General features: G+C 46.9%; 2 protein-coding genes and 1 non-coding gene across 3 annotated transcripts; 2 read left to right on the top strand and 1 right to left on the bottom strand.

Moving 5' to 3' along the window:
• Positions 1 to 187: 187 nt before the first annotated feature.
• Positions 188 to 6,290, top strand: TRIR (telomerase RNA component interacting RNase). Its single transcript, XM_069767242.1, has 3 exons — positions 188 to 647; positions 5,234 to 5,314; positions 5,793 to 6,290. The coding sequence occupies exons 1-3, from the start codon at positions 366 to 368 to the stop codon at positions 5,898 to 5,900; spliced, it is 471 nt and encodes a 156-aa protein (XP_069623343.1). The 5' UTR covers positions 188 to 365; the 3' UTR covers positions 5,901 to 6,290.
• On the top strand, positions 5,398 to 5,468 carry LOC138677756 (small nucleolar RNA SNORD41). The gene has a single exon (XR_011321149.1). It is a non-coding gene; the product is annotated as a small nucleolar RNA SNORD41 (small nucleolar RNA).
• Positions 6,291 to 10,724: 4,434 nt separating the features above from the next.
• LOC138677244 (RING finger protein 11-like) lies at positions 10,725 to 18,683 on the bottom strand. Its single transcript, XM_069767243.1, has 3 exons — positions 18,489 to 18,683; positions 17,406 to 17,575; positions 10,725 to 12,396 (listed from the first exon to the last, which is right to left on the bottom strand). Exons 1-3 carry the CDS (start codon positions 18,585 to 18,587, stop codon positions 12,201 to 12,203), a joined length of 465 nt encoding a protein of 154 aa, XP_069623344.1. The 5' UTR covers positions 18,588 to 18,683; the 3' UTR covers positions 10,725 to 12,200.
• Positions 18,684 to 21,477: the final 2,794 nt, after the last annotated feature.

Below are 21,477 nucleotides of genomic sequence, written 5' to 3' on the forward strand. Positions count from 1 at the left end.
TACGTCAATCTCAAACAGGAAAGCGTAGAGCAAGAGACAGCCAATAGCCTTCAAGTTCATCCCAGCAGCCGAGTCATTGGATAATCGAACTGTCTATCCCGATGAGATCATCTCTGATTGGACAACGTCACATCTCTTGTGTCATATTATTGGCTTTCGTGTTTCTAAGCAATTTTTTTTCTATTCCCGCCTCCAGGAGCGCCGAGTTATTTTACCTTAAGTAAAAGCGCGCCGCCATTTTTATTTTCGTTCTCCCGGTTCCGCCTTGTTTTTTTTTAAGGGGGGGGGCGGGATACGGGATAACGGGAGGCTTTATGCTGCCGCTCCGCGCTCTCTGACGGGGCCACGCCACTCATCGTGTGAAAATGGCGGAAAGAAGTCCGCGGCCTGGTTCGGAGGAAGACGCCGCGGGAGAAGCGGAGGTAGAACAGGAAGAAGAGGCCGCGGACTCTCCTCCTCCCCCGCCGCCCGGGGCCGAGGCCCCCTCCTCCGCCGGCCTCCCCTCAGGCTCCGGGTTGAACCTCTTCGCTAATGACGGCAGCTTCCTGGAGCTTTTCAAGAAGAAGATGGAGGCGTCCGGGAGCCAGGAGGAAGGCCGGGAGCCGGAGGAGAGGAAGAAGCCGGACAAGCGGACGCCCACCAGCTTTGTAAGACCCCAAACACGGCGCAGAACTACAGGTCCCAGCATGTCCTGCAGGAGCGCTGCCCTGGGGATGCTGGAACTTGTGGTCCTTCTCTGCAGGAAGGCTGGGTGACCAGAGCGGCCATGGTGGGCGGCCGCGTACCCTGCTGGATACTGACCCTAATGATCCTGCGGCTGCCGGCCCCGGTACACATTGTGCGGAGGGCTGCGGACATGTAGGGGCACGGACCCGGGGGGCTGCGGACATGTAGGGGCACGGACCCGGGGGGCTGCGGACATGTAGGGGCACGGACCCGGGGGGCTGCAGACATGTAGGGGCACGGACCCGGGGGGCTGCAGACATGTAGGGGCACGGACCCGGGGGGCTGCGGACATGTAGGGGCACGGACCCGGGGGGCTGCGGACATGTAGGGGCACGGACCCGGGGGGCTGCAGACATGTAGGGGCACGGACCCGGGGGGCTGCAGACATGTAGGGGCACGGACCCGGGGGGCTGCAGACATGTAGGGGCACGGAGCCGGCACCTGGGGGGCTGCGGACATGTAGGGGCACGGAGCCGGGGGGCTGCGGACATGTAGGGGCACGGACCCGGGGGGCTGCGGACATGTAGGGGCACGGAGCCGGGGGGCTGCAGACATGTAGGGGGCACGGAGCCGGGGGGCTGCGGACATGTAGGGGCACGGACCCGGGGGGCTGCAGACATGTAGGGGCACGGAGCCGGGGGGCTGCGGACATGTAGGGGCACGGACCCGGGGGGCTGCAGACATGTAGGGGCACGGAGCCGGGGGGCTGCGGACATGTAGGGGCACGGACCCGGGGGGCTGCAGACATGTAGGGGCACGGAGCCGGGGGGCTGCGGACATGTAGGGGCACGGACCCGGGGGGCTGCGGACATGTATGGGCACGGAGCCGGGGGGCTGCGGACATGTAGGGGCACGGACCCGGGGGGCTGCGGACACGTATGGGCACGGAGCCGGGGGGCTGCGGACATGTAGGGGCACGGACCCGGAGGGCTGCGGACATGTAGGGGCACGGACCCGGAGGGCTGCGGACATGTATGGGGCACGGACCCGGGGGGCTACGGACATGTAGGGGCACGGACCCGGGGGGCTGCGGACATGTATGGGGCACGGACCCGGGGGGCTGCGGACATGTATGGGGCACGGACCCGGGGGGCTGCGGACATGTATGGGGCACGGACCCGGGGGGCTGCGGACATGTATGGGGCACGGAGCCGGGGGGCTGCGGACATGTAGGGGCACGGAGCCGGGGGGCTGCGGACATGTAGGGGCGCGGAGCCGGCACCCGGGGGGCTGCGGACATGTAGGGGCGCGGACCTGGCACCCGGGGGGCTGCGGACATGTAGGGGCACGGAGCCGGCACCCGGGGGGCTGCGGACATGTAGGGGCACGGAGCCGGCACCCGGGGGGCTGCGGACATGTAGGGGCGCGGAGCCGGCACCCGGGGGGCTGCTGACATGTAGGGGCGTGGAGCCGGCACCCAGGGGAGCTGCTCACCGCTGGGTCTGCACTTTTCAAGCAGCCCCACAGACAATGAATTATTAATTAGGCTTAATGTCACCTTACAATAGCAAGGTGGCATTAACCCTTCATTACCCCATATCCCACCGCTACACGGGAATGGGAAGAGAGTGGCCAAGTGCCAGAATAGGCGGATCTTCCAGATGTGCCTTTTCTGGGGTGGCTGGGGGCAGATATTTTTAGCCAGGGGGGGGCCAATAACCGTGGACCCTCTCCAGGCTATTAATATCTGCCCTCAGTCACTGGCTTTACTACTCTGGTGGAGAAAATTGCGCGGGAGCCCACGCCAATTTTTTCCGCCATTTAACCCTTTATTTTAAGAGCTAGAACGGCCAAATTTTGCAGATACACACTACTGACATTAGTAGTGTGGAATCTGCAAAAAAAATGGAGAGAAGACATGGTTTACTGTATGTAAACCATGTCTCAAATCATGTCGGGTTTTAGGAAGGAGAAGGAAAAAGCCGGTAATTGAATTACCGGCTTTCAAGCTGTATAGCGCTGGAATAAATATTAATATATATACATATATGTGTCTCACTGACATATATATATATATACATACCTATTCTATGTGTACACATTTATTCTACCTATTGGACTGTAAGCTGTCAGTGTGATTTTACTGTACACCGCACTGAATTACCGGCTTTTCTCTCTAACAGCGCTGCGTATTTCTCGCAAGTCACACTGCTTGTCCGTGTGTAATCCGTATTTTTCACGCTTCCATAGACTTTCATTGGCGTATTTCTTGCGCAGTACGGTGACAAACGCAGCATGCTGCGATTTTGTACGGCCGTAGAAAGCCGTATAATACTGATCAGTAAAATACGGCAAATAGGAGCAGGGGCATAGAGAATAATTGTGCCGTATTTTTTGCGAGTTTTACGGACGTAGATTCTGCGCTCTTACGTCCGTAAAACTCGCAAGTGTGACGCCGGCCTTACAGATGCTGATGAAATGCTGACTGTGGCCTAACAATGGATGGTTTATACTCCGGTCATCAGGCGGAATATTTACACCAGTAGATCATTAGCACGAATGGCTCACTCACCAATTATGTGCTGATGTAGATGCACCACCTCTGATGGGACGGTGTCGGTGTGCAGGGACCATCGCAGTCTATAGAGATGAGCAGATCAGCTCCGGCAGCCACATCAGTATTTGGGGAACCCCTACTTGCTGGAATCCCTGGCATGTGTTCTGATCAGTGAGTGCATCACTCCAGATCTACAAATCAGGAGGGGTCTGGGATTCCGGTAGGTAGAGGGGGATTTACTGGGCTTCCACTGACTTGGCTGCTGGACCAGGATCCTGCATATGGATTAGCTCATCCCTACAACGATCGGGTTGGTAAATCACCTCTAAGTTTCCAGGAATAACAGAGGAACAGATCCCAACAATAAGTGATCACTGGGTCAGTGATAAGATTGTGATCAGTACAGGGTCCAACTACTGGGACGGTCACCCCCCTGTTGGGATGTAGCAGAGGTGATCTTGTGGCCCCTGTCTGTTCATTAGCTGCCTAAGAAGATGTCAGTGTAAACGCAGCAGCTCCATAAATAATCGAGCATTTCCAAGCCCAGATATCAGTAGGGGTCTCGGCGTCCCTGGGGGTAGACGATAGCCGCTAATGGCAGGAATACATTTGCATCTCCTGATTAAAGCAATGGCAGCCCCGTGTAGTGGAGCATTGAATATGGAAATGTAAGGGTATGTTCCCACGGTCAGGAACCGGCAGCACATGTCCGCTCCATCCAAAGCGTTGCCAGCTTTTGAACGCAGGTGATTCCGCATGTGTTCATTGAACCGTGCAGAGTCGCCGCATCCTATACATTGGATGGGAAATTTATCTTGTGGAGACTGAGCTTTTCCGCAAGATAAATTGACGTGCTGCGGTCTCGAAAGACGCGCCACATGTCCGTCTCCACAGGGAAGCCGGAGGCGTCCCTGCACGCATAGTGGGGATGAGATTTCTTCAGATCCCATCCACTATGCTGTAACATCTGGACGCTGCGGATGTACGCAGAGTCCAACCCGCAGCGTTTCCTGACCGTGGGAACATACCCTAACTGGTTGGTAGGGATCTAAGACAGAACCTTTACCTAATATGCAACTATCATGTCGAGTGCTCAGTCGCTAGTCAGTAACTCCTCCCCCTTGTCTTGATTGACAGCTGAATGTCCTACATTAGTGTTCTGCTGAGATTTCACGCTGTACCGGGACCAAGCATATGCAGCGCTCAGCCACGTCGTCTGTGACCTGTGTACGTGAGAAGATGATAGTGATATAAAGCAATGTTTGAGTTGTCAATCAAGACCTAATGGGAGGCACAGGACAATTGAGACCTCATTTGCATTTTTGCTGTATTTTTCAATTGAGACAAGTCAGGATTGAAGATAGGCGGGGGAGGGGATTGTAGCTCCTGACAAAGACTGGACTGGTCCTTTTCTCCAGGTTTAGTGTTCCTACTAGTGATGAGCGCGCGTGTTCGAATATTGTTATCTCAGTATCTTCAGCCTGCGCGAATAATATGTCTGAGTCCCCGCGGCTGCTTGTATCGCGGCTGTAACACATGCAGAAATTGCCTGAGAGCCGCGGGGACTCTGACACATTATTCGAGCAGGAGGAAGATACTGGGATAACACCACATCGGAGCTCGCTCATCACTAGTTCCAACTTACTGCTTGTGTAACTTCTGGTGTCAGGAGTTTATTGGGGGCTACTCTCCGGCTCTGGTGCCCCCTGGGCAGGCGGCTGGGGACCATCACAGCAATGCGGTTAGTTTAGTGTCAGCCATTTCCCTACGTTCTGCGCTCCTTCTGAATGTTTCTCATGAGTACGTGTCTGGATCTGTACATAGTGTGGAGGATGCCACCATAATCCTGCGGATTTCCCCGTGTGGAGGAAGGGTGGCGTTGTCTTGAGGTAGGGACTGTCTTGTGCCTGTCTAACCCAGGCCTCCCTTATATTCTGTCATATAGAGGGACTCAGAGAGGCTGCCAGGGCTCGTATAACGGTTGCAGTCTTCTGTCCCTTCCACCCCCAGGTGGGCAAGCGTAGAGGAGGGGCAAAGCTGGCTCTGAAGACGGGCATGGTCACCAAGAAGCCAAAGATGGAGGAAGAGGAGGTGAGAAACGTTAGGAATGGAATGCTAAGATGTAAAGATGGAGTGACGAGCCGTGCGGTGTATGTGGGTCATGTCTGAGCCTCCTGGAAGTGATGCACAAAGCCGTGGCCTGACGTCTCCTGGAGGTGTATGGTATTCATACTGTCTGATCCAGCGAGGCTCGGACCTACAATGTGTATACATAATGGACTCTGACTATAGCCATCTACTGCGGTGGGCTAGGACGGGTCTACCAGTGGCTAGTGCAAGTAGCCATCTGGAGCACCATAGAAAGGAAAACCAGTCCTGCCTCGCTCCTTTATGTGTTCTATCCCTGGGGGGCTTCTTTCCATTTCTTACAGTAAAGCAGTGCACCCCCACTGGTACTCGCCACCCACCTGTGTCCTTATAGTCGGGGGCCCTCATCTAGTAAAGAATGAGTATTCCTTGTGTTGGGGGTTGTAGCCTTCGCATGGTAACCTTTTTCTTCATCTTCCAGATCCTGACACATAAGGGTGGCGCGTGGGCACAGTACATGGCAGAGGTGAAGAAATACAAAGCTCATCAGTGCAGTGATGACGACAAAACACGGCCGCTGGTGAAATAACACGGAGCCCCATGGACTTGTGCTGGCTGCAGCCTCTGGGAGCGGCTCAGCCTCGAAGAATATATATTACCAGACCCTACACCTTACTACAAGCTCATGTCCTATGGACCATGGAATGCTAAGCCCTGTATGGACTCCTTATAAAGAGAAAAGACTTTCCTTATGGAGAGTGAACCTGCCCTCTGAGGCTAAAGGGGGCAGCGCTGACCCCCAACATGTCTGCTGCTGCCACCGCAAGAAGGAATTCACTTTGTCATATGTATGCTTTTTTTGTTTTGTTTTTTTCCCCTGTGCGGGGCACCGTTCAGTTTCCACATCAGTTTTGTAAGAATCTTTGTGTTATATCCTTGCATAGATTATTGTTTTATTAAACTAAACGTTGGCTCCGAACACATCCCCCTGCTAAAGTCTGCAGAGGTCCCGACACGCTGCCAAACTGGTATGGTCTGTACCCTGCCTACCACATATTATACATTATCTGTATGGCCTACCACATATTAACAGGGTCTGTATCTGTAAGGCCCGGCACTGATTATACGGGGTCTGTATCTGTATGGTCGGGCACTGATTATACGGGGTCTGTATCTGTATGGCCGGGCACTGATTATACAGGGTCTGTATCTGTATGGCCGGGCACTGATTATACAGGGTCTGTATCTGTATAGCCGGGCACTGATTATACAGGGTCTGTATCTGTATGGCCGGGCACTGATTATACAGGGTCTGTGTGTGTATGGCCGGGCACTGATTATACAGGGTCTGTGTCTGTATGGTCGGGCACTGATTATACAGGGTCTGTATCTGTATGGCCGGGCACTGATTATACAGGGTCTGTATCTGTATGGCCGGGCACTGATTATACAGGGTCTGTATCTGTATGGCCTACCACATATTAACAGGGTCTGTATCTGTAAGGCCCGGCACTGATTATACGGGATCTGTATGGTCGGGCACTGATTATACAGGGTCTGTGTCTGTATGGCCGGGCACTGATTATACAGGGTCTGTATCTGTATGGCCGGGCACTGATTATACAGGGTCTGTATGGCCGGGCACTGATTATACAGGGTCTGTGTTTGTATGGCCGGGCACTGATTATACAGGGTCTGTATCTGTATGGCCGGGCACTGATTATACGGGGTCTGTATCTGTATGGTCGGGCACTGATTATACGGGGTCTGTGTCTGTATGGCCGGGCACTGATTATACAGGGTCTGTATGGCCGGGCACTGATTATACAGGGTCTGTGTCTGTATGGCCGGGCACTGATTATACAGGGTCTGTATCTGTATGGCCGGGCACTGATTATACAGGGTCTGTATGGCCGGGCACTGATTATACAGGGTCTGTATCTGTATGGCCGGGCACTGATTATACAGGGTCTGTGTCTGTATGGCCGGGCACTGATTATACAGGGTCTGTGTCTGTATGGCCGGGCACTGATTATACAGGGTCTGTGTCTGTATGGCCGGGCACTGATTATACAGGGTCTGTGTCTGTATGGCCGGGCACTGATTATACAGGGTCTGTATCTGTATGGCCCGGCACTGATTATACAGGGTCTGTATCTGTATGGCCGGGCACTGATTATACAGGGTCTGTATCTGTATGGCCGGGCACTGATTATACAGGGTCTGTATCTGTATGGTCGGGCACTGATTATACAGGGTCTGTGTCTGTAGGGCCGGGCACTGATTATACAGGGTCTGTGTCTGTATGGCCGGGCACTGATTATACAGGGTCTGTGTCTGTATGGCCGGGCACTGATTATACAGGGTCTGTGTCTGTAGGGCCGGGCACTGATTATACAGGGTCTGTATGGCCGGGCACTGATTATACAGGGTCTGTGTCTGTATGGCCGGGCACTGATTATACAGGGTCTGTATGGCCGGGCACTGATTATACAGGGTCTGTGTCTGTATGGCCGGGCACTGATTATACAGGGTCTGTGTCTGTATGGCCGGGCACTGATTATACAGGGTCTGTATCTGTATGGTCGGGCACTGATTATACAGGGTCTGTATCTGTATAGCCGGGCACTGATTATACAGGGTCTGTATCTGTATGGCCGGGCACTGATTATACAGGGTCTGTGTCTGTATGGCCGGGCACTGATTATACAGGGTCTGTGTCTGTATGGCCGGGCACTGATTATACAGGGTCTGTGTCTGTATGGCCGGGCACTGATTATACAGGGTCTGTATCTGTATGGCCGGGCACTGATTATACAGGGTCTGTATCTGTATGGCCGGGCACTGATTATACAGGGTCTGTATCTGTATGGCCGGGCACTGATTATACAGGGTCTGTGTCTGTATGGCCGGGCACTGATTATACAGGGTCTGTGTCTGTATGGCCGGGCACTGATTATACAGGGTCTGTGTCTGTATGGCCGGGCACTGATTATACAGGGTCTGTATCTGTATGGCCGGGCACTGATTATACAGGGTCTGTATCTGTATGGCCGGGCACTGATTATACAGGGTCTGTATGGCCGGGCACTGATTATACAGGGTCTGTATCTGTATGGCCGGGCACTGATTATACAGGGTCTGTTTCTGTATGGTCGGGCACTGATTATACAGGGTCTGTATCTGTATGGCCCGGCACTGATTATACAGGGTCTGTGTCTGTATGGCCGGGCACTGATTATACAGGGTCTGTATCTGTATGGCCGGGCACTGATTATACAGGGTCTGTATCTGTATGGCCGGGCACTGATTATACAGGGTCTGTATGGCCGGGCACTGATTATACAGGGTCCGTATCTGTATGGCCCGGCACTGATTATACAGGGTCTGTGTCTGTATAGCCGGGCACTGATTATACAGGGTCTGTATCTGTATGGCCGGGCACTGATTATACAGGGTCCGTATCTGTATGGCCGGGCACTGATTATACAGGGTCTGTATCTGTGTGTGTGCCCGGCACTGATTATACAGGGTCTGTATCTGTATGGCCCGGCACTGATTATACAGGGTCTGTGTCTGTATAGCCGGGCACTGATTATACAGGGTCTGTATCTGTATGGCCGGGCACTGATTATACAGGGTCCGTATCTGTATGGCCGGGCACTGATTATACAGGGTCTGTATCTGTGTGTGTGCCCGGCACTGATTATACAGGGTCTGTATCTGTATGGCCGGGCACTGATTATACAGGGTCTGTGTCTGTATGGCCGGGCACTGATTATACAGGGTCTGTGTCTGTATGGCCGGGCACTGATTATACAGGGTCTGTATCTGTATGGCCGGGCACTGATTATACAGGGTCTGTGTCTGTATGGCCCGGCACTGATTATACAGGGTCTGTATCTGTATAGCCGGGCACTGATTATACAGGGTCTGTATCTGTGTGTGTGCCCGGCACTGATTATACAGGGTCTGTATCTGTATGGCCGGGCACTGATTATACAGGGTCTGTGTCTGTATGGCCGGGCACTGATTATACAGGGTCTGTATCTGTATGGCCCGGCACTGATTATACAGGGTCTGTGTCTGTATGGCCCGGCACTGATTATACAGGGTCTGTGTCTGTATGGCCGGGCACTGATTATACAGGGTCTGTATGGCCGGGCACTGATTATACAGGGTCTGTGTCTGTATGGCCGGGCACTGATTATACAGGGTCTGTATGGCCGGGCACTGATTATACAGGGTCTGTATCTGTATGGCCGGGCACTGATTATACAGGGTCTGTATCTGTATGGCCGGGCACTGATTATGCATGGTCTGTATCTGTATAGCCGGGCACTGATTATACAGGGTCTGTATCTGTATGGCCGGGCACTGATTATACAGGGTCTGTATGGCCGGGCACTGATTATACAGGGTCCGTATCTGTATGGCCCGGCACTGATTATACAGGGTCTGTGTCTGTATAGCCGGGCACTGATTATACAGGGTCTGTATCTGTATGGCCGGGCACTGATTATACAGGGTCCGTATCTGTATGGCCGGGCACTGATTATACAGGGTCTGTGTCTGTATAGCCGGGCACTGATTATACAGGGTCTGTATCTGTATGGCCGGGCACTGATTATACAGGGTCCGTATCTGTATGGCCGGGCACTGATTATACAGGGTCTGTATCTGTATAGCCGGGCACTGATTATACAGGGTCTGTGTGTGTGCCCGGCACTGATTATGCAGGGTCTGTGTCTGTATGGCCGGGCACTGATTACACAGGATGGATGTCATCGCTACAGATCTACTTGCGTGGTCTTTTCGCCCCTTTACTCGCAGCTTGGTGGGCCAGTTGGATATGGGCAGCTTTGCTTTACTGTAAAATGCGATGATGTTTCAGGAAAAGCCTAACGGTGTGAGCAGTGATGGGCGAGTCCTCTCCTGGTCTTCAGGTCCTTATGACCCCTGGATGTCGGTGTATATAGCGCTCAGCAGGCCATGCAGTGTGCCCACTAACACCGGTAGTAACCTGGAGATGGAGGGGCACATGCAGGGCAGACATTTGCTTCTAGGTTTCTTGCGCTGTTGATTGTGGGGTGTGATCTCCTCTACTCGGCCTACACCCCATGTCCGGACGCCCGTGGGAAGTCTGTTGCTGGCCCATGGCCTCACGTGTGTAGTGATAGTGAAGGTGTTTTGATTGTCGGCCTCCATCACTGACAGGTGATGGATGGGTTTTGGGGACTCACATTTGCAGCAAGGGGCTTTGGACCGTCGGCCACTCATTATGGGACCCCTCTATAGCAGTCTAATCATAGAACGGCCGCAGCGGCCCCGCACAGTGACACGTGGAAACGCACCGCTGGATTGTGCGTGACCGGAACCAGCGCTCGCCGTGTGCAGCACTGAGCACCACCTCTGCTCTTTATAGAAGCTTTATTTAGTAAGACACGTCCACCCGTCATGGTACATTCATGTATGGGGCGGTCACAGAAATAAAGGAGCTTGTGTGCACGGACTGCATACTTCCAGGGAGCACCAGCTGCCCATACGGTCACATTCATCTTTGGTGAAACCGGCTACAATCCAGCCCCTCCGGCCACTGCAGGATGTTACTGATCCGGAGATACCGCCAGTATTAAGGGGAAGATCACACAGGGCGGCGTTTCTTTTTTTTTTTTGCAGCAAAACCTGATCATCTTGGCAGGAAAGAAGCTGCACCAAAACCGCAGGTTTAGGTGCGTTTTTTTTTTTGCCTCATTTTTGGTGTTTTTTTTTTTCTCTTTGTGCATACCAATAAAGTTGAGTGCACACAGAGGAAAAAAAAAAAAACAACTTCCTGTAGATAGAATGACTAGATCGCGCAGGTAATGTATCTCTTCCCACAGGCTGTGAGCGGGTGCAGGTGAAATCCATGTAAGGCTACTTTCACACATCAGGTGTTAGCCGTCAGGCTCAATCCGGCTAAATTTAAAAAAAAACGGATCAGGCAAATGCTGCTGCCGGATCCAGTTGTTTTCCCATAGACTTGTATTAGTGCCGGATGACATTGCGTTTCGTCCGATTTTCGCTGGATCCGGCAAATCTGCCTTTTCCAATTTCTGGAAAAAAACAGCCATAGCAACGTTTTTTTTTCCTCCGGCGAAAAAGCCGGATTCGGCGCTTCCGGCTGTTTGCTAGAATGGGAGCCGGATCCGGAAAATGACAGATCCTGGCACTGGATTCCTTTTTTTTTTTTTTTTTAAACTTAGAATGCTACAATTTTTTTTTTATTTTTTATCAAATAATCTAGATATGCTAGCCGGATCCGTCGCATCAGTTTTTCACAATCTGCGCCGGATCCGGTTTTTCCAACTTTCGCCGGATTGTGCCTGATGTGTGAAAGTAGCATTAGTCTCCATCCATACTTTGGGAATATTGAATATTCTTGTAGGGGTAAATGCTTTAGAAGGGGCTTACTTGGTGACAGGCACCCCTATAAATCGCTGACTATACGCCTCGCGTCACTCCAGCTCACACACCACCCCTGCAGGCACACAGACACTCACACAAGTGCATTTGGTAGCATGAGAAACACAATTTCCCTCTGCGATTGGCAGAAGATTTGATCACCTGAGATGCAGCCATGATCCCCAACGCTGTGAGATGAAGCGGCTCCAACCAGATACACAGCCACTCCCCACCGGAGGGCTATATAGAGAGGCTCCATTAAAAAAGGGGGCTGGCTCCTCTGCTCAGTCCTATGTAATACAGACCAGTCACACATGCGGGAAACTCCGAATCCATGATCCTGGATGCATCAAGCAGAGGGTCAGTCATCTCATGACTCAGGAAGAAGCCTAGTCACGAGACAGACTTTATGCCAGAGCGCTAAACGTTACCGGCTGCCATGATATCACCGATCTGTGACACCGTCCGTCCGGCTTGTCTCATAAGAGGAGAGCAGAGCAGCGTCCACCGGCTCCATGCAGGACGGACACGTGAACGATCGCATGAGCCAGGTATCTATACACTCCATGTGGTAGACGTGCATACAAGGCAGGAAGCGGAGCGGATCCCCACCGACGAAATCCAGCATACAGATCACACACCTGCGGAGAAACAGCACCGACCTGGTGACCACATGTACGACGCAAACGGCACGGCCCTGCACTGCTGTATTATAGTAGCTATATTCTTATACATAGGAGCAGTATTATAGTAGTTATATTCTTGTACATAGGGGCAGTATTATAGTAGTTATATTCTTGTACATAGGGGGCAGTATTATAGTAGTTATATTCTTGTACATAGGAGCAGTATTATAGTAGCTATATTCTTATACATAGGAGCAGTATTATAGTAGTTATATTCTTGTACATAGGGGCAGTATTATAGTAGCTATATTCTTATACATAGGTGCAGTATTATAGTAGTTATATTCTTATACATAGGAGCAGTATTATAGTAGCTATATTCTTATACATAGGAGCAGTATTATAGTAGTTATATTCTTGTACATAGGGGCAGTATTATAGTAGCTATATTCTTATACATAGGTGCAGTATTATAGTAGTTATATTCTTGTACATAGGGGGCAGTATTATAGTAGTTATATTCTTGTACATAGGGGCAGTATTATAGTAGTTATATTCTTATACATAGGGGGCAGTATTATAGTAGTTATATTCTTGTACATAGGGAGCAGTATTATAGTAGTTATATTCTTGTACATAGGGAGCAGTATTATAGTAGTTATATTCTTGTACATAGGAGGCAGTATTATAGTAGCTATATTGTACATAGGGGCAGTATTATAGTAGTTATATTCTTGTACATAGGGGCAGTATTATAGTAGTTATATTCTTGTACATAGGGGCAGTATTATAGTAGTTATATTCTTGTACATAGGGGCAGTATTATAGTAGTTATATTCTTGTACATAGGGGCAGTATTATAGGAGTTATATTCTTGTACATAGGAGCAGTATTATAGTAGTTATATTCTTGTACATAGGAGCAGTATTATAGTAGCTATATTCTTATACATAGGAGCAGTATTATAGTAGTTATATTCTTGTACATAGGGGCAGTATTATAGTAGCTATATTCTTATACATAGGTGCAGTATTATAGTAGTTATATTCTTGTACATAGGGAGCAGTATTATAGTAGTTATATTCTTGTACATAGGAGGCAGTATTATAGTAGCTATATTCTTATACATAGGAGCAGTATTATAGTAGTTATATTCTTGTACATAGGAGCAGTATTATAGTAGCTATATTCTTATACATAGGAGCAGTATTATAGTAGTTATATTCTTGTACATAGGGGCAGTATTATAGTAGCTATATTCTTATACATAGGAGCAGTATTATAGTAGTTATATTCTTGTACATAGGAGGCAGTATTATAGTAGCTATATTCTTGTATATAGGGGCAGTATTATAGTAGCTATATTCTTATACATAGGGGCAGTATTATAGTAGTTATATTCTTATACATAGGGGCAGTATTATAGTAGTTATATTCTTGTACATAGGGGACAGTATTATAGTAGGTATATTCTTGTACATAGGGGAAGTATTATAGTAGTTATATTCTTGTATATAGGAGCAGTATTATAGTAGTTATATTCTTGTACATAGAGGCAGTATTATAGTAGCTATATTCTTGTACATAGGAGCAGTATTATAGTAGTTATATTCTTGTACATAGGGGCAGTATTATAGTAGTTATATTCTTGTACATAGGGGCAGTATTATAGTAGTTATATTCTTGTACATAGGGGCAGTATTATAGTAGTTATATTCTTGTACATAGGGGCAGTATTATAGTAGTTATATTCTTGTACATAGGGGGCAGTATTATAGTAGTTATATTCTTGTACATAGGGAAAGTATTATAGTAGTTATATTCCTGTACATAGGAGCAGTATTATAGTAGTTATATTCTTGTACATAGGGGAAGTATTCTAGTAGGTATATTCCTATACATAGGAGCAGTATTATAGTAGTTATATTCTTATACATAGGGGCAGTATTATAGTAGTTATATTCTTATACATAGGCGCAGTATTATAGTAGTTATATTCTTGTACATAGGGAACAGTATTATAGTAGGTATATTCTTGTACATAGCGGAAGTATTATAGTAGGTATATTCCTATACATAGGAGCAGTATTATAGTAGTATATTCTTGTACATAGGAGCAGTATTATAGTAGTTATATTCTTGTATATAGGAGCAGTATTATAGTAGTTATATTCTTGTACATAGAGGCAGTATTATAGTAGCTATATTCTTGTACATAGGAGCAGTATTATAGTAGTTATATTCTTGTACATAGGGGCAGTATTATAGTAGTTATATTCTTGTACATAGGGGCAGTATTATAGTAGTTATATTCTTGTACATAGGGGCAGTATTATAGTAGTTATATTCTTATACATAGGAGCAGTATTATAGTAGTTATATTCTTGTACATAGGGGCAGTATTATAGTAGTTATATTCTTGTACATAGGGGCAGTATTATAGTAGTTATATTCTTGTACATAGGAGCAGCATTATAGTAGTTATATTCCGGTACATAGGGGCAGTATTATAGTAGTTATATTCTTATATATAGGGGGCAGTATTATAGTAGTTATATTCTTGTACATAGGAGCAGTATTATAGTAGTTATATTCTTGTACATAGGGGGCAGTATTATAGTAGTTATATTCTTATATATAGGGGGCAGTATTATAGTAGTTATATTCTTGTACATAGGGGCAGTATTATAGTAGTTATATTCTTGTACATAGGGACAGTATTATAGTAGTTATATTCTTGTACATGGGGCAGTATTATAGTAGATATATTCTTGTACATAGGGGCAGTATTATAGTAGTTATATTCTTGTACATAGGAGCAGCATTATAGTAGTTATATTCCTGTACATAGGGGCAGTATTATAGTAGTTATATTCTTATATATAGGGGGCAGTATTATAGTAGTTATATTCTTGTACATAGGGGGCAGTATTATAGTAGTTATATTCTTATACATGGGGGCAGTATTATAGTAGTTATATTCTTGTACATAGGGGGCAGTATTATAGTAGTTATATTCTTGTACATAGGGGGCAGTATTATAGTAGTTATATTCTTGTACATAGGGGGCAGTATTATAGTAGTTATATTCTTGTACATAGGAGCAGTATTATAGTAGTTATATTCTTGTACATAGGAGCAGTATTATAGTAGTTATATTCTTGTACATAGGAGCAGTATTATAGTAGTTATATTCTTGTACATAGGAGCAGTATTATAGTAGTTATATTCTTGTACATAGGGGCAGTATTATAGTAGTTATATTCTTGTACATAGGAGCAGTATTATAGTAGTTATATTCTTGTACATAGGGGGCAGTATTATAGTAGTTATATTCTTATATATAGGGGGCAGTATTATAGTAGTTATATTCTTGTACATAGGGGCAGTATTATAGTAGTTATATTCTTGTACATAGGGACAGTATTATAGTAGTTATATTCTTGTACATAGGGGCAGTATTATAGTAGATATATTCTTGTACATAGGGGCAGTATTATAGTAGTTATATTCTTGTACATAGGGGCAGTATTATAGTAGTTATATTCCTGTACATAGGGGCAGTATTATAGTAGTTATATTCTTATATATAGGGGGCAGTATTATAGTAGTTATATTCTTGTACATAGGGGGCAGTATTATAGTAGTTATATTCTTATACATAGGGGGCAGTATTATAGTAGTTATATTCTTGTACATAGGGGGCAGTATTATAGTAGTTATATTCTTGTACATAGGGGGCAGTATTATAGTAGTTATATTCTTGTACATAGGGGGCAGTATTATAGTAGTTATATTCTTGTACATAGGGGGCAGTATTATAGTAGTTATATTCTTATACATAGGGGGCAGTATTATAGTAGTTATATTCTTGTACATAGGGGGCAGTATTATAGTAGTTATATTCTTGTACATAGGGGGCAGTATTATAGTAGTTATATTCTTATACATAGGAGCAGTATTATAGTAGTTATATTCTTGTACATAGGAGCAGTATTATAGTAGTTATATTCTTGTACATAGAGGCAGTATTATAGTAGTTATATTCTTGTACATAGGAGCAGTATTATAGTAGTTATATTCTTGTACATATGAGCAGTATTATAGTAGTTATATTCTTATACATAGGGGGCAGTATTATAGTAGTTATATTCTTGTACATAGGAGCAGTATTATAGTAGTTATATTCTTATACATAGGAGCAGTATTATAGTAGTTATATTCTTGTACATAGGGGGCAGTATTATAGTAGTTATAGTCTTGTACATAGGCGCAGCATTATAGTAGTTATATTCCTGTACATAGGGGCAGTATTATAGTAGTTATATTCTTATACATAGGAGCAGTATTATAGTAGTTATATTCTTGTACATAGGGGCAGTATTATAGTAGTTATAGTCTTGTACATAGGCGCAGCATTATAGTAGTTATATTCCTGTACATAGGGGCAGTATTATAGTAGTTATATTCTTGTACATAGGAGCAGTATTATAGTAGTTATATTCTTGTACATAGGGGGCAGTATTATAGTAGTTATATTCTTGTACATAGGAGCAGTATTATAGTAGTTATATTCTTGTACATAGGGGCAGTATTATAGTAGTTATATTCTTGTACATAGGGGCAGTATTATAGTAGTTATATTCTTGTATATAGGGGGCAGTATTATAGTAGTTATATTCTTGTACATAGGAGCAGCATTATAGTAATTATATTCCTGTACATAGGGGCAGTATTATAGTAGTTATATTCTTATATATAGGGGGCAGTATTATAGTAGTTATATTCTTGTACATAGGGGGCAGTATTATAGTAGTTATATTCTTATACATAGGAGCAGTATTATAGTAGTTATATTCTTGTACATAGGGGCAGTATTATAGTAGTTATATTCTTGTACATAGGAGCAGTATTATAGTAGTTATATTCCTGTACATAGGGGCAGTATTATACTAGTTATATTCTTGCACATAGAGCGGCATTATACATCACATTGTCATGACATTTGCCATAACATCACTCACTCTTTTGGTTTCTTCTCGGGTGGTCCGGACCCGGGGTCATATCTGCCTTTAGGCAAGTGCTGTATAAGGCCGAGTCTTTGAGCAATCCGCACCTGTTCTTCTTCGGTCAGCTGAGTAGCGAGCCGGGTCTGGCTGGGTGTGGGGTGATAGACGGGGACCGGCTCTCGGTCCTAAAATAAAGTAAAAAATGTAAAGGTAACAACCCAAAATGTAATAGGGTATTACATCTGATAAGTGCTGGGGGGGGTTCTGGAAACTGGGATTATTGTGCGACACCCTCGGACCAGTCAAGGTTAATTTTACCTGAAATCTCCACTTCATATCTCAAGATGTAATACACGGGGAGGATGCTGAGGCTATATATGATGTGTCTCCATACTGCCCACATATGCACAGCTTACAAGTTAGCAAATGTCTTTAGGGGCCCCTACGTATCACATACCATTTAAACCACTGATGTGGCAGAGTTTCCTCGATTCCCCCTTTAACGGCTTCACACGTCCATCACATATCTGTTATCCGTCCATCACATATCTGTTCTCTAGCCTCTAACAGCAGCGATCAGAGTTACCGCCAATCACTGCTGTTTACACACACTGTGGATAGGCAGAAAGCAGCCAGCGGTGTGGGTGGACTATACAGAGATCAGCATTTGAGCACTGCTAGATCTGTGGCAGAAAAATCACTTTTTTTTAGTTGAATGACACCGCTGTAATCAGGGTCTCTGCCCCTACATTAAATAGAGTAGCAAAAACTTGCGGACAGATTCTCCTCATATGATGCTGTAACTCTCAGATTGGCGCAGCAGCCAGGCGTGTAATGAAAGGCCCCATCTTATTATATTGTAGTTTTATTCTCCCAAGGGACCAAAAAAGTAAAAAATTAATAAATATATATTTTAAAGGGGTTGTCACATGAATTAAAGTGCTGCTTGTACTGACCCCGTAGAAGGAGGGAGGGCAATAAGTGACAACACTGCATTTTCTATGATCTGTTGCATTTTTGATCCAGGGACGACCCCTTTAAATGCCCCCCGGACACTTCTATCCATATTATGATGATGGTGGTGGAGGGGGCGATCACCTGGTATGGCGGCGGCGGATCCCCGGGCAGGCTCACACCGTCGGAATCGTTGAGCAGGGACTGATCATCAGCAGTCTGCGAGGACAGACAGTTCCCCATCCCCCGGTCCCGGGGCTCCGGCTGTTTACACCGGAGTCAGGGAAGTCTGTGAGACAGCGGAAAGGAGAAACTACAACTCCCGACAGGCTCCTGGGCCGAGCACTCTGTTACGTCATCACTGTGCGCCGCACTGAGCACGTGATCGGGACGGTCAATGTACATAGATTTCTCCTAGATTCACATACCTGGCGCCGATCTGCGTCGGTATTTGCCCTCTGATCTGTGGCAACTCCAACGGTTGTGGAACTACAACTCCCAGCATGCCTTAAGAGCCATAGGGTGTCAGAGCATGCCGGGACTTGTAGTTCTCGCTGCTGATTTGCCATTTCATTTTTTTTCTAATTAAAGGAATAAAACTGATTCTTTATTACATTTCTGTCCTTTTTTTTGTGGTTTCGGTGTTTTACATTTGCACTTTAGTCTTTAATTTGCCCCTTTTTTTTTTTCGAAATCTATTTTTTATGTTTTCGTCTGGTTCCCGTTGGGGTCTTCAGACGTTTTCGGCTGATTCATCAATATAAACTTTTTAATAAGTCACAATCTAATCTTTCCCACTTTTTCCTCTTCCCGGGGTTATTTTCTGCGCGCCATTTTGGAGAATTTGATGCCAATATATATAAAAACGTCAGAAGACAAAATAATAGCGACGTTAAATCAATAAATGCTGAATCCGTCCCATCGGGTGTATTGGGATTGGTCCACTGGGCTTCATAGGTGTACAAACATGGCAGCGCCCTGCGGCCCGGCTCCGAATGTCGGAGGGGATGCCTTCTCTCAGGTCCAACCTCATAAAACTCTGGTGCCGGCTGTATAACGCGGCCTCTGGATCCATATAGACATACGGCCGGTGTCGCCCGCTGACACCGCCATGTTCTGTGGGTCCCCAGTACTTGCCCTGGTTCACTGGGTGCTGGTACCGGCCTGACAGCAGAGCTAGGATCAGGGGGCGCCCCCGGGACTTCTCATAGACCCTAAATATCAGGCCTCTCCGACCAATGACGGGCACATGTAGCGGAAGTAGAGTGCCCACTAGATGTGGCAAGGAGACTGGTACCTCTGTATTTAGGAACTGTGACGCTGTAACTAAGAAGGGTAGACTGTGGGCAAAGTGCCAGACGAGCTAGTGCCGCATAGTGCTGTGAATGCCACAGAGATGGAAGTGCTGCTGAGGAAAATGCAAGCAAATTGTCAATATGTTGGCTCATACCATCTCCTTGTTGCCTCGCCGGCAGCTTCCTCTTCCCTCTTTGCTGGTAGATGGACACTACAGCCTAATTAAGTGTAAACGGGCACACTATCCCGCATCCCAAAGTGTTCATGTCCCAGCACTATATGGCGGTACTTGCCTGATTGGCATTGATACTTAGTGTACTGTACAATATATTATTTTGTAGTGTAAGGTGCAGCACCCCATTGCCATACACCACATGGTCAGGGGTCCCCCACAGGAGGGATCACACAGGGTATCGTCCAATATAAGCCTCCCCTTAGAACAGATCATCTGAGAGCACCAGGCACTGGGCCTGGATTGTCAGGAGTGAAGCTAAAAGCCGAGAGTCACTGGGCAGGACCACCGAAACCTGGAGACAGTCCTGGTGAATGGTCACTGCGTCCTTTTGAACAAACTTTGTATGAATCAAAAGTACAAGCGAATATAAGAAACTTATCATTCTCACGAACGCTTCAATCATTCTGAAAAACTGCTAATATCCATCATGGTCTCAACCAGATTACAGCTGCCCATTGAAGTCTATGGATGGGGGCGGCACCGAGACAGTAGTGGGAGACACACTATTATGGCTCACCTGGTGAGGTGAGTCCTCGAAGCCCCCCGTCTGGAAAATCAGCTCTTAAAGGGAATCTGTCAATCCATACTGTATTGTCACGTATCCAGGGGCAAAATGGTCGCGGTCCACCATCCTGGTATATATCTTCCCCATACTGGTATATATGTTTCCCATCCTGGTATACATGTCCCCCTTCCTGGTATACATGTCCCCTATCCTGGTATGCATGTCCCCCATCCTGGTATACATGTCCCCTATCCTGGTATGCATGTCCCCTATCCTGGTATACATGTCCCTTATCCTGGTATGCATGTCCCCTATCCTGGTATACATGTCCCCTATCCTGGTATGCATGTCCCCCATCCTGGTATACATGTCCCCTATCCTGGTATACATGTCCCCTATCCTGGTATACATGTCCCCTATCCTGGTATGCATGTCCCCCATCCTGGTATACATTTCCCCCACCCTGGTATACATGTCCCCTATCCTGGTATGCATGTCCCCCATCCTGGTATATATGTTCACTATCCTGTTAGTCATGTCCCCTATCCTGGTATGCATGTCCCCCATCCTGGTATACATGTCCCCACCCTGGTATGCATGTCCCCCACCCTGGTATACATGTCCCCCATCCTGGTATATATGTTCACTATCCTGGTATTCATGTCCCCTTTCCTGGTATACATATTCCTCATCATGGTATATATGTTCCCTATCTTGCTATATATGTTCTCCACCCTAATATGCATGTTCCCAGTTCTGCATATTAATAAAAAAATACATTCTTCTTCCTCCGCTCCCTCGACGTATGACAACCTGTTAAGGGCTCGTGCAGGGAGAGGTGGGGTGGGCCGGCCCCAGCGTTTACTTTAGCTGGATATGCGTCCTTGGACCAGGATGGGGGGCATATATACCAGGAAGGGCCCTAGGATAAGGGACATAAATACCAGGAAGGGCCCTAGGATAAGGGATATACCAGGATGGGGGACATATATATCAAGAAGGGAACATGTATATCAGGAAGAGGACCAGGATGGGAGACATATATACCAGGAAGGGGCCAGGATAAGGGACATATATACCAGGATGGGGGACATACC

This window comes from Ranitomeya imitator, chromosome 4, assembly GCF_032444005.1.
Source record: "Ranitomeya imitator isolate aRanImi1 chromosome 4, aRanImi1.pri, whole genome shotgun sequence".
Classification (NCBI taxonomy): Eukaryota; Metazoa; Chordata; class Amphibia; order Anura; family Dendrobatidae; genus Ranitomeya; species Ranitomeya imitator.

Bases quoted from the DNA above. Each gene is read 5' to 3' on its own strand.
- TRIR (XM_069767242.1), top strand. From the start codon at position 366: ATGGCGGAAAGAAGTCCGCGGCCTGGTTCGGAGGAAGACGCCGCGGGA. The intron at 648-5,233 runs GTAAGACCCCAA...TTCCACCCCCAG, and splicing joins AGCGGACGCCCACCAGCTTT to GTGGGCAAGCGTAGAGGAGG. The intron at 5,315-5,792 runs GTGAGAAACGTT...TTCATCTTCCAG, and splicing joins CAAAGATGGAGGAAGAGGAG to ATCCTGACACATAAGGGTGG.
- LOC138677244 (XM_069767243.1), bottom strand. From the start codon at position 18,587: ATGGGGAACTGTCTGTCCTCGCAGACTGCTGATGATCAGTCCCTGCTC. The intron at 17,576-18,488 runs GTGATCGCCCCC...ACTTTATTTTAG, and splicing joins ATCCGCCGCCGCCATACCAG to GACCGAGAGCCGGTCCCCGT. The intron at 12,397-17,405 runs GTGAGTGATGTT...GTTTCTCCGCAG, and splicing joins CCCGAGAAGAAACCAAAAGA to GTGTGTGATCTGTATGCTGG.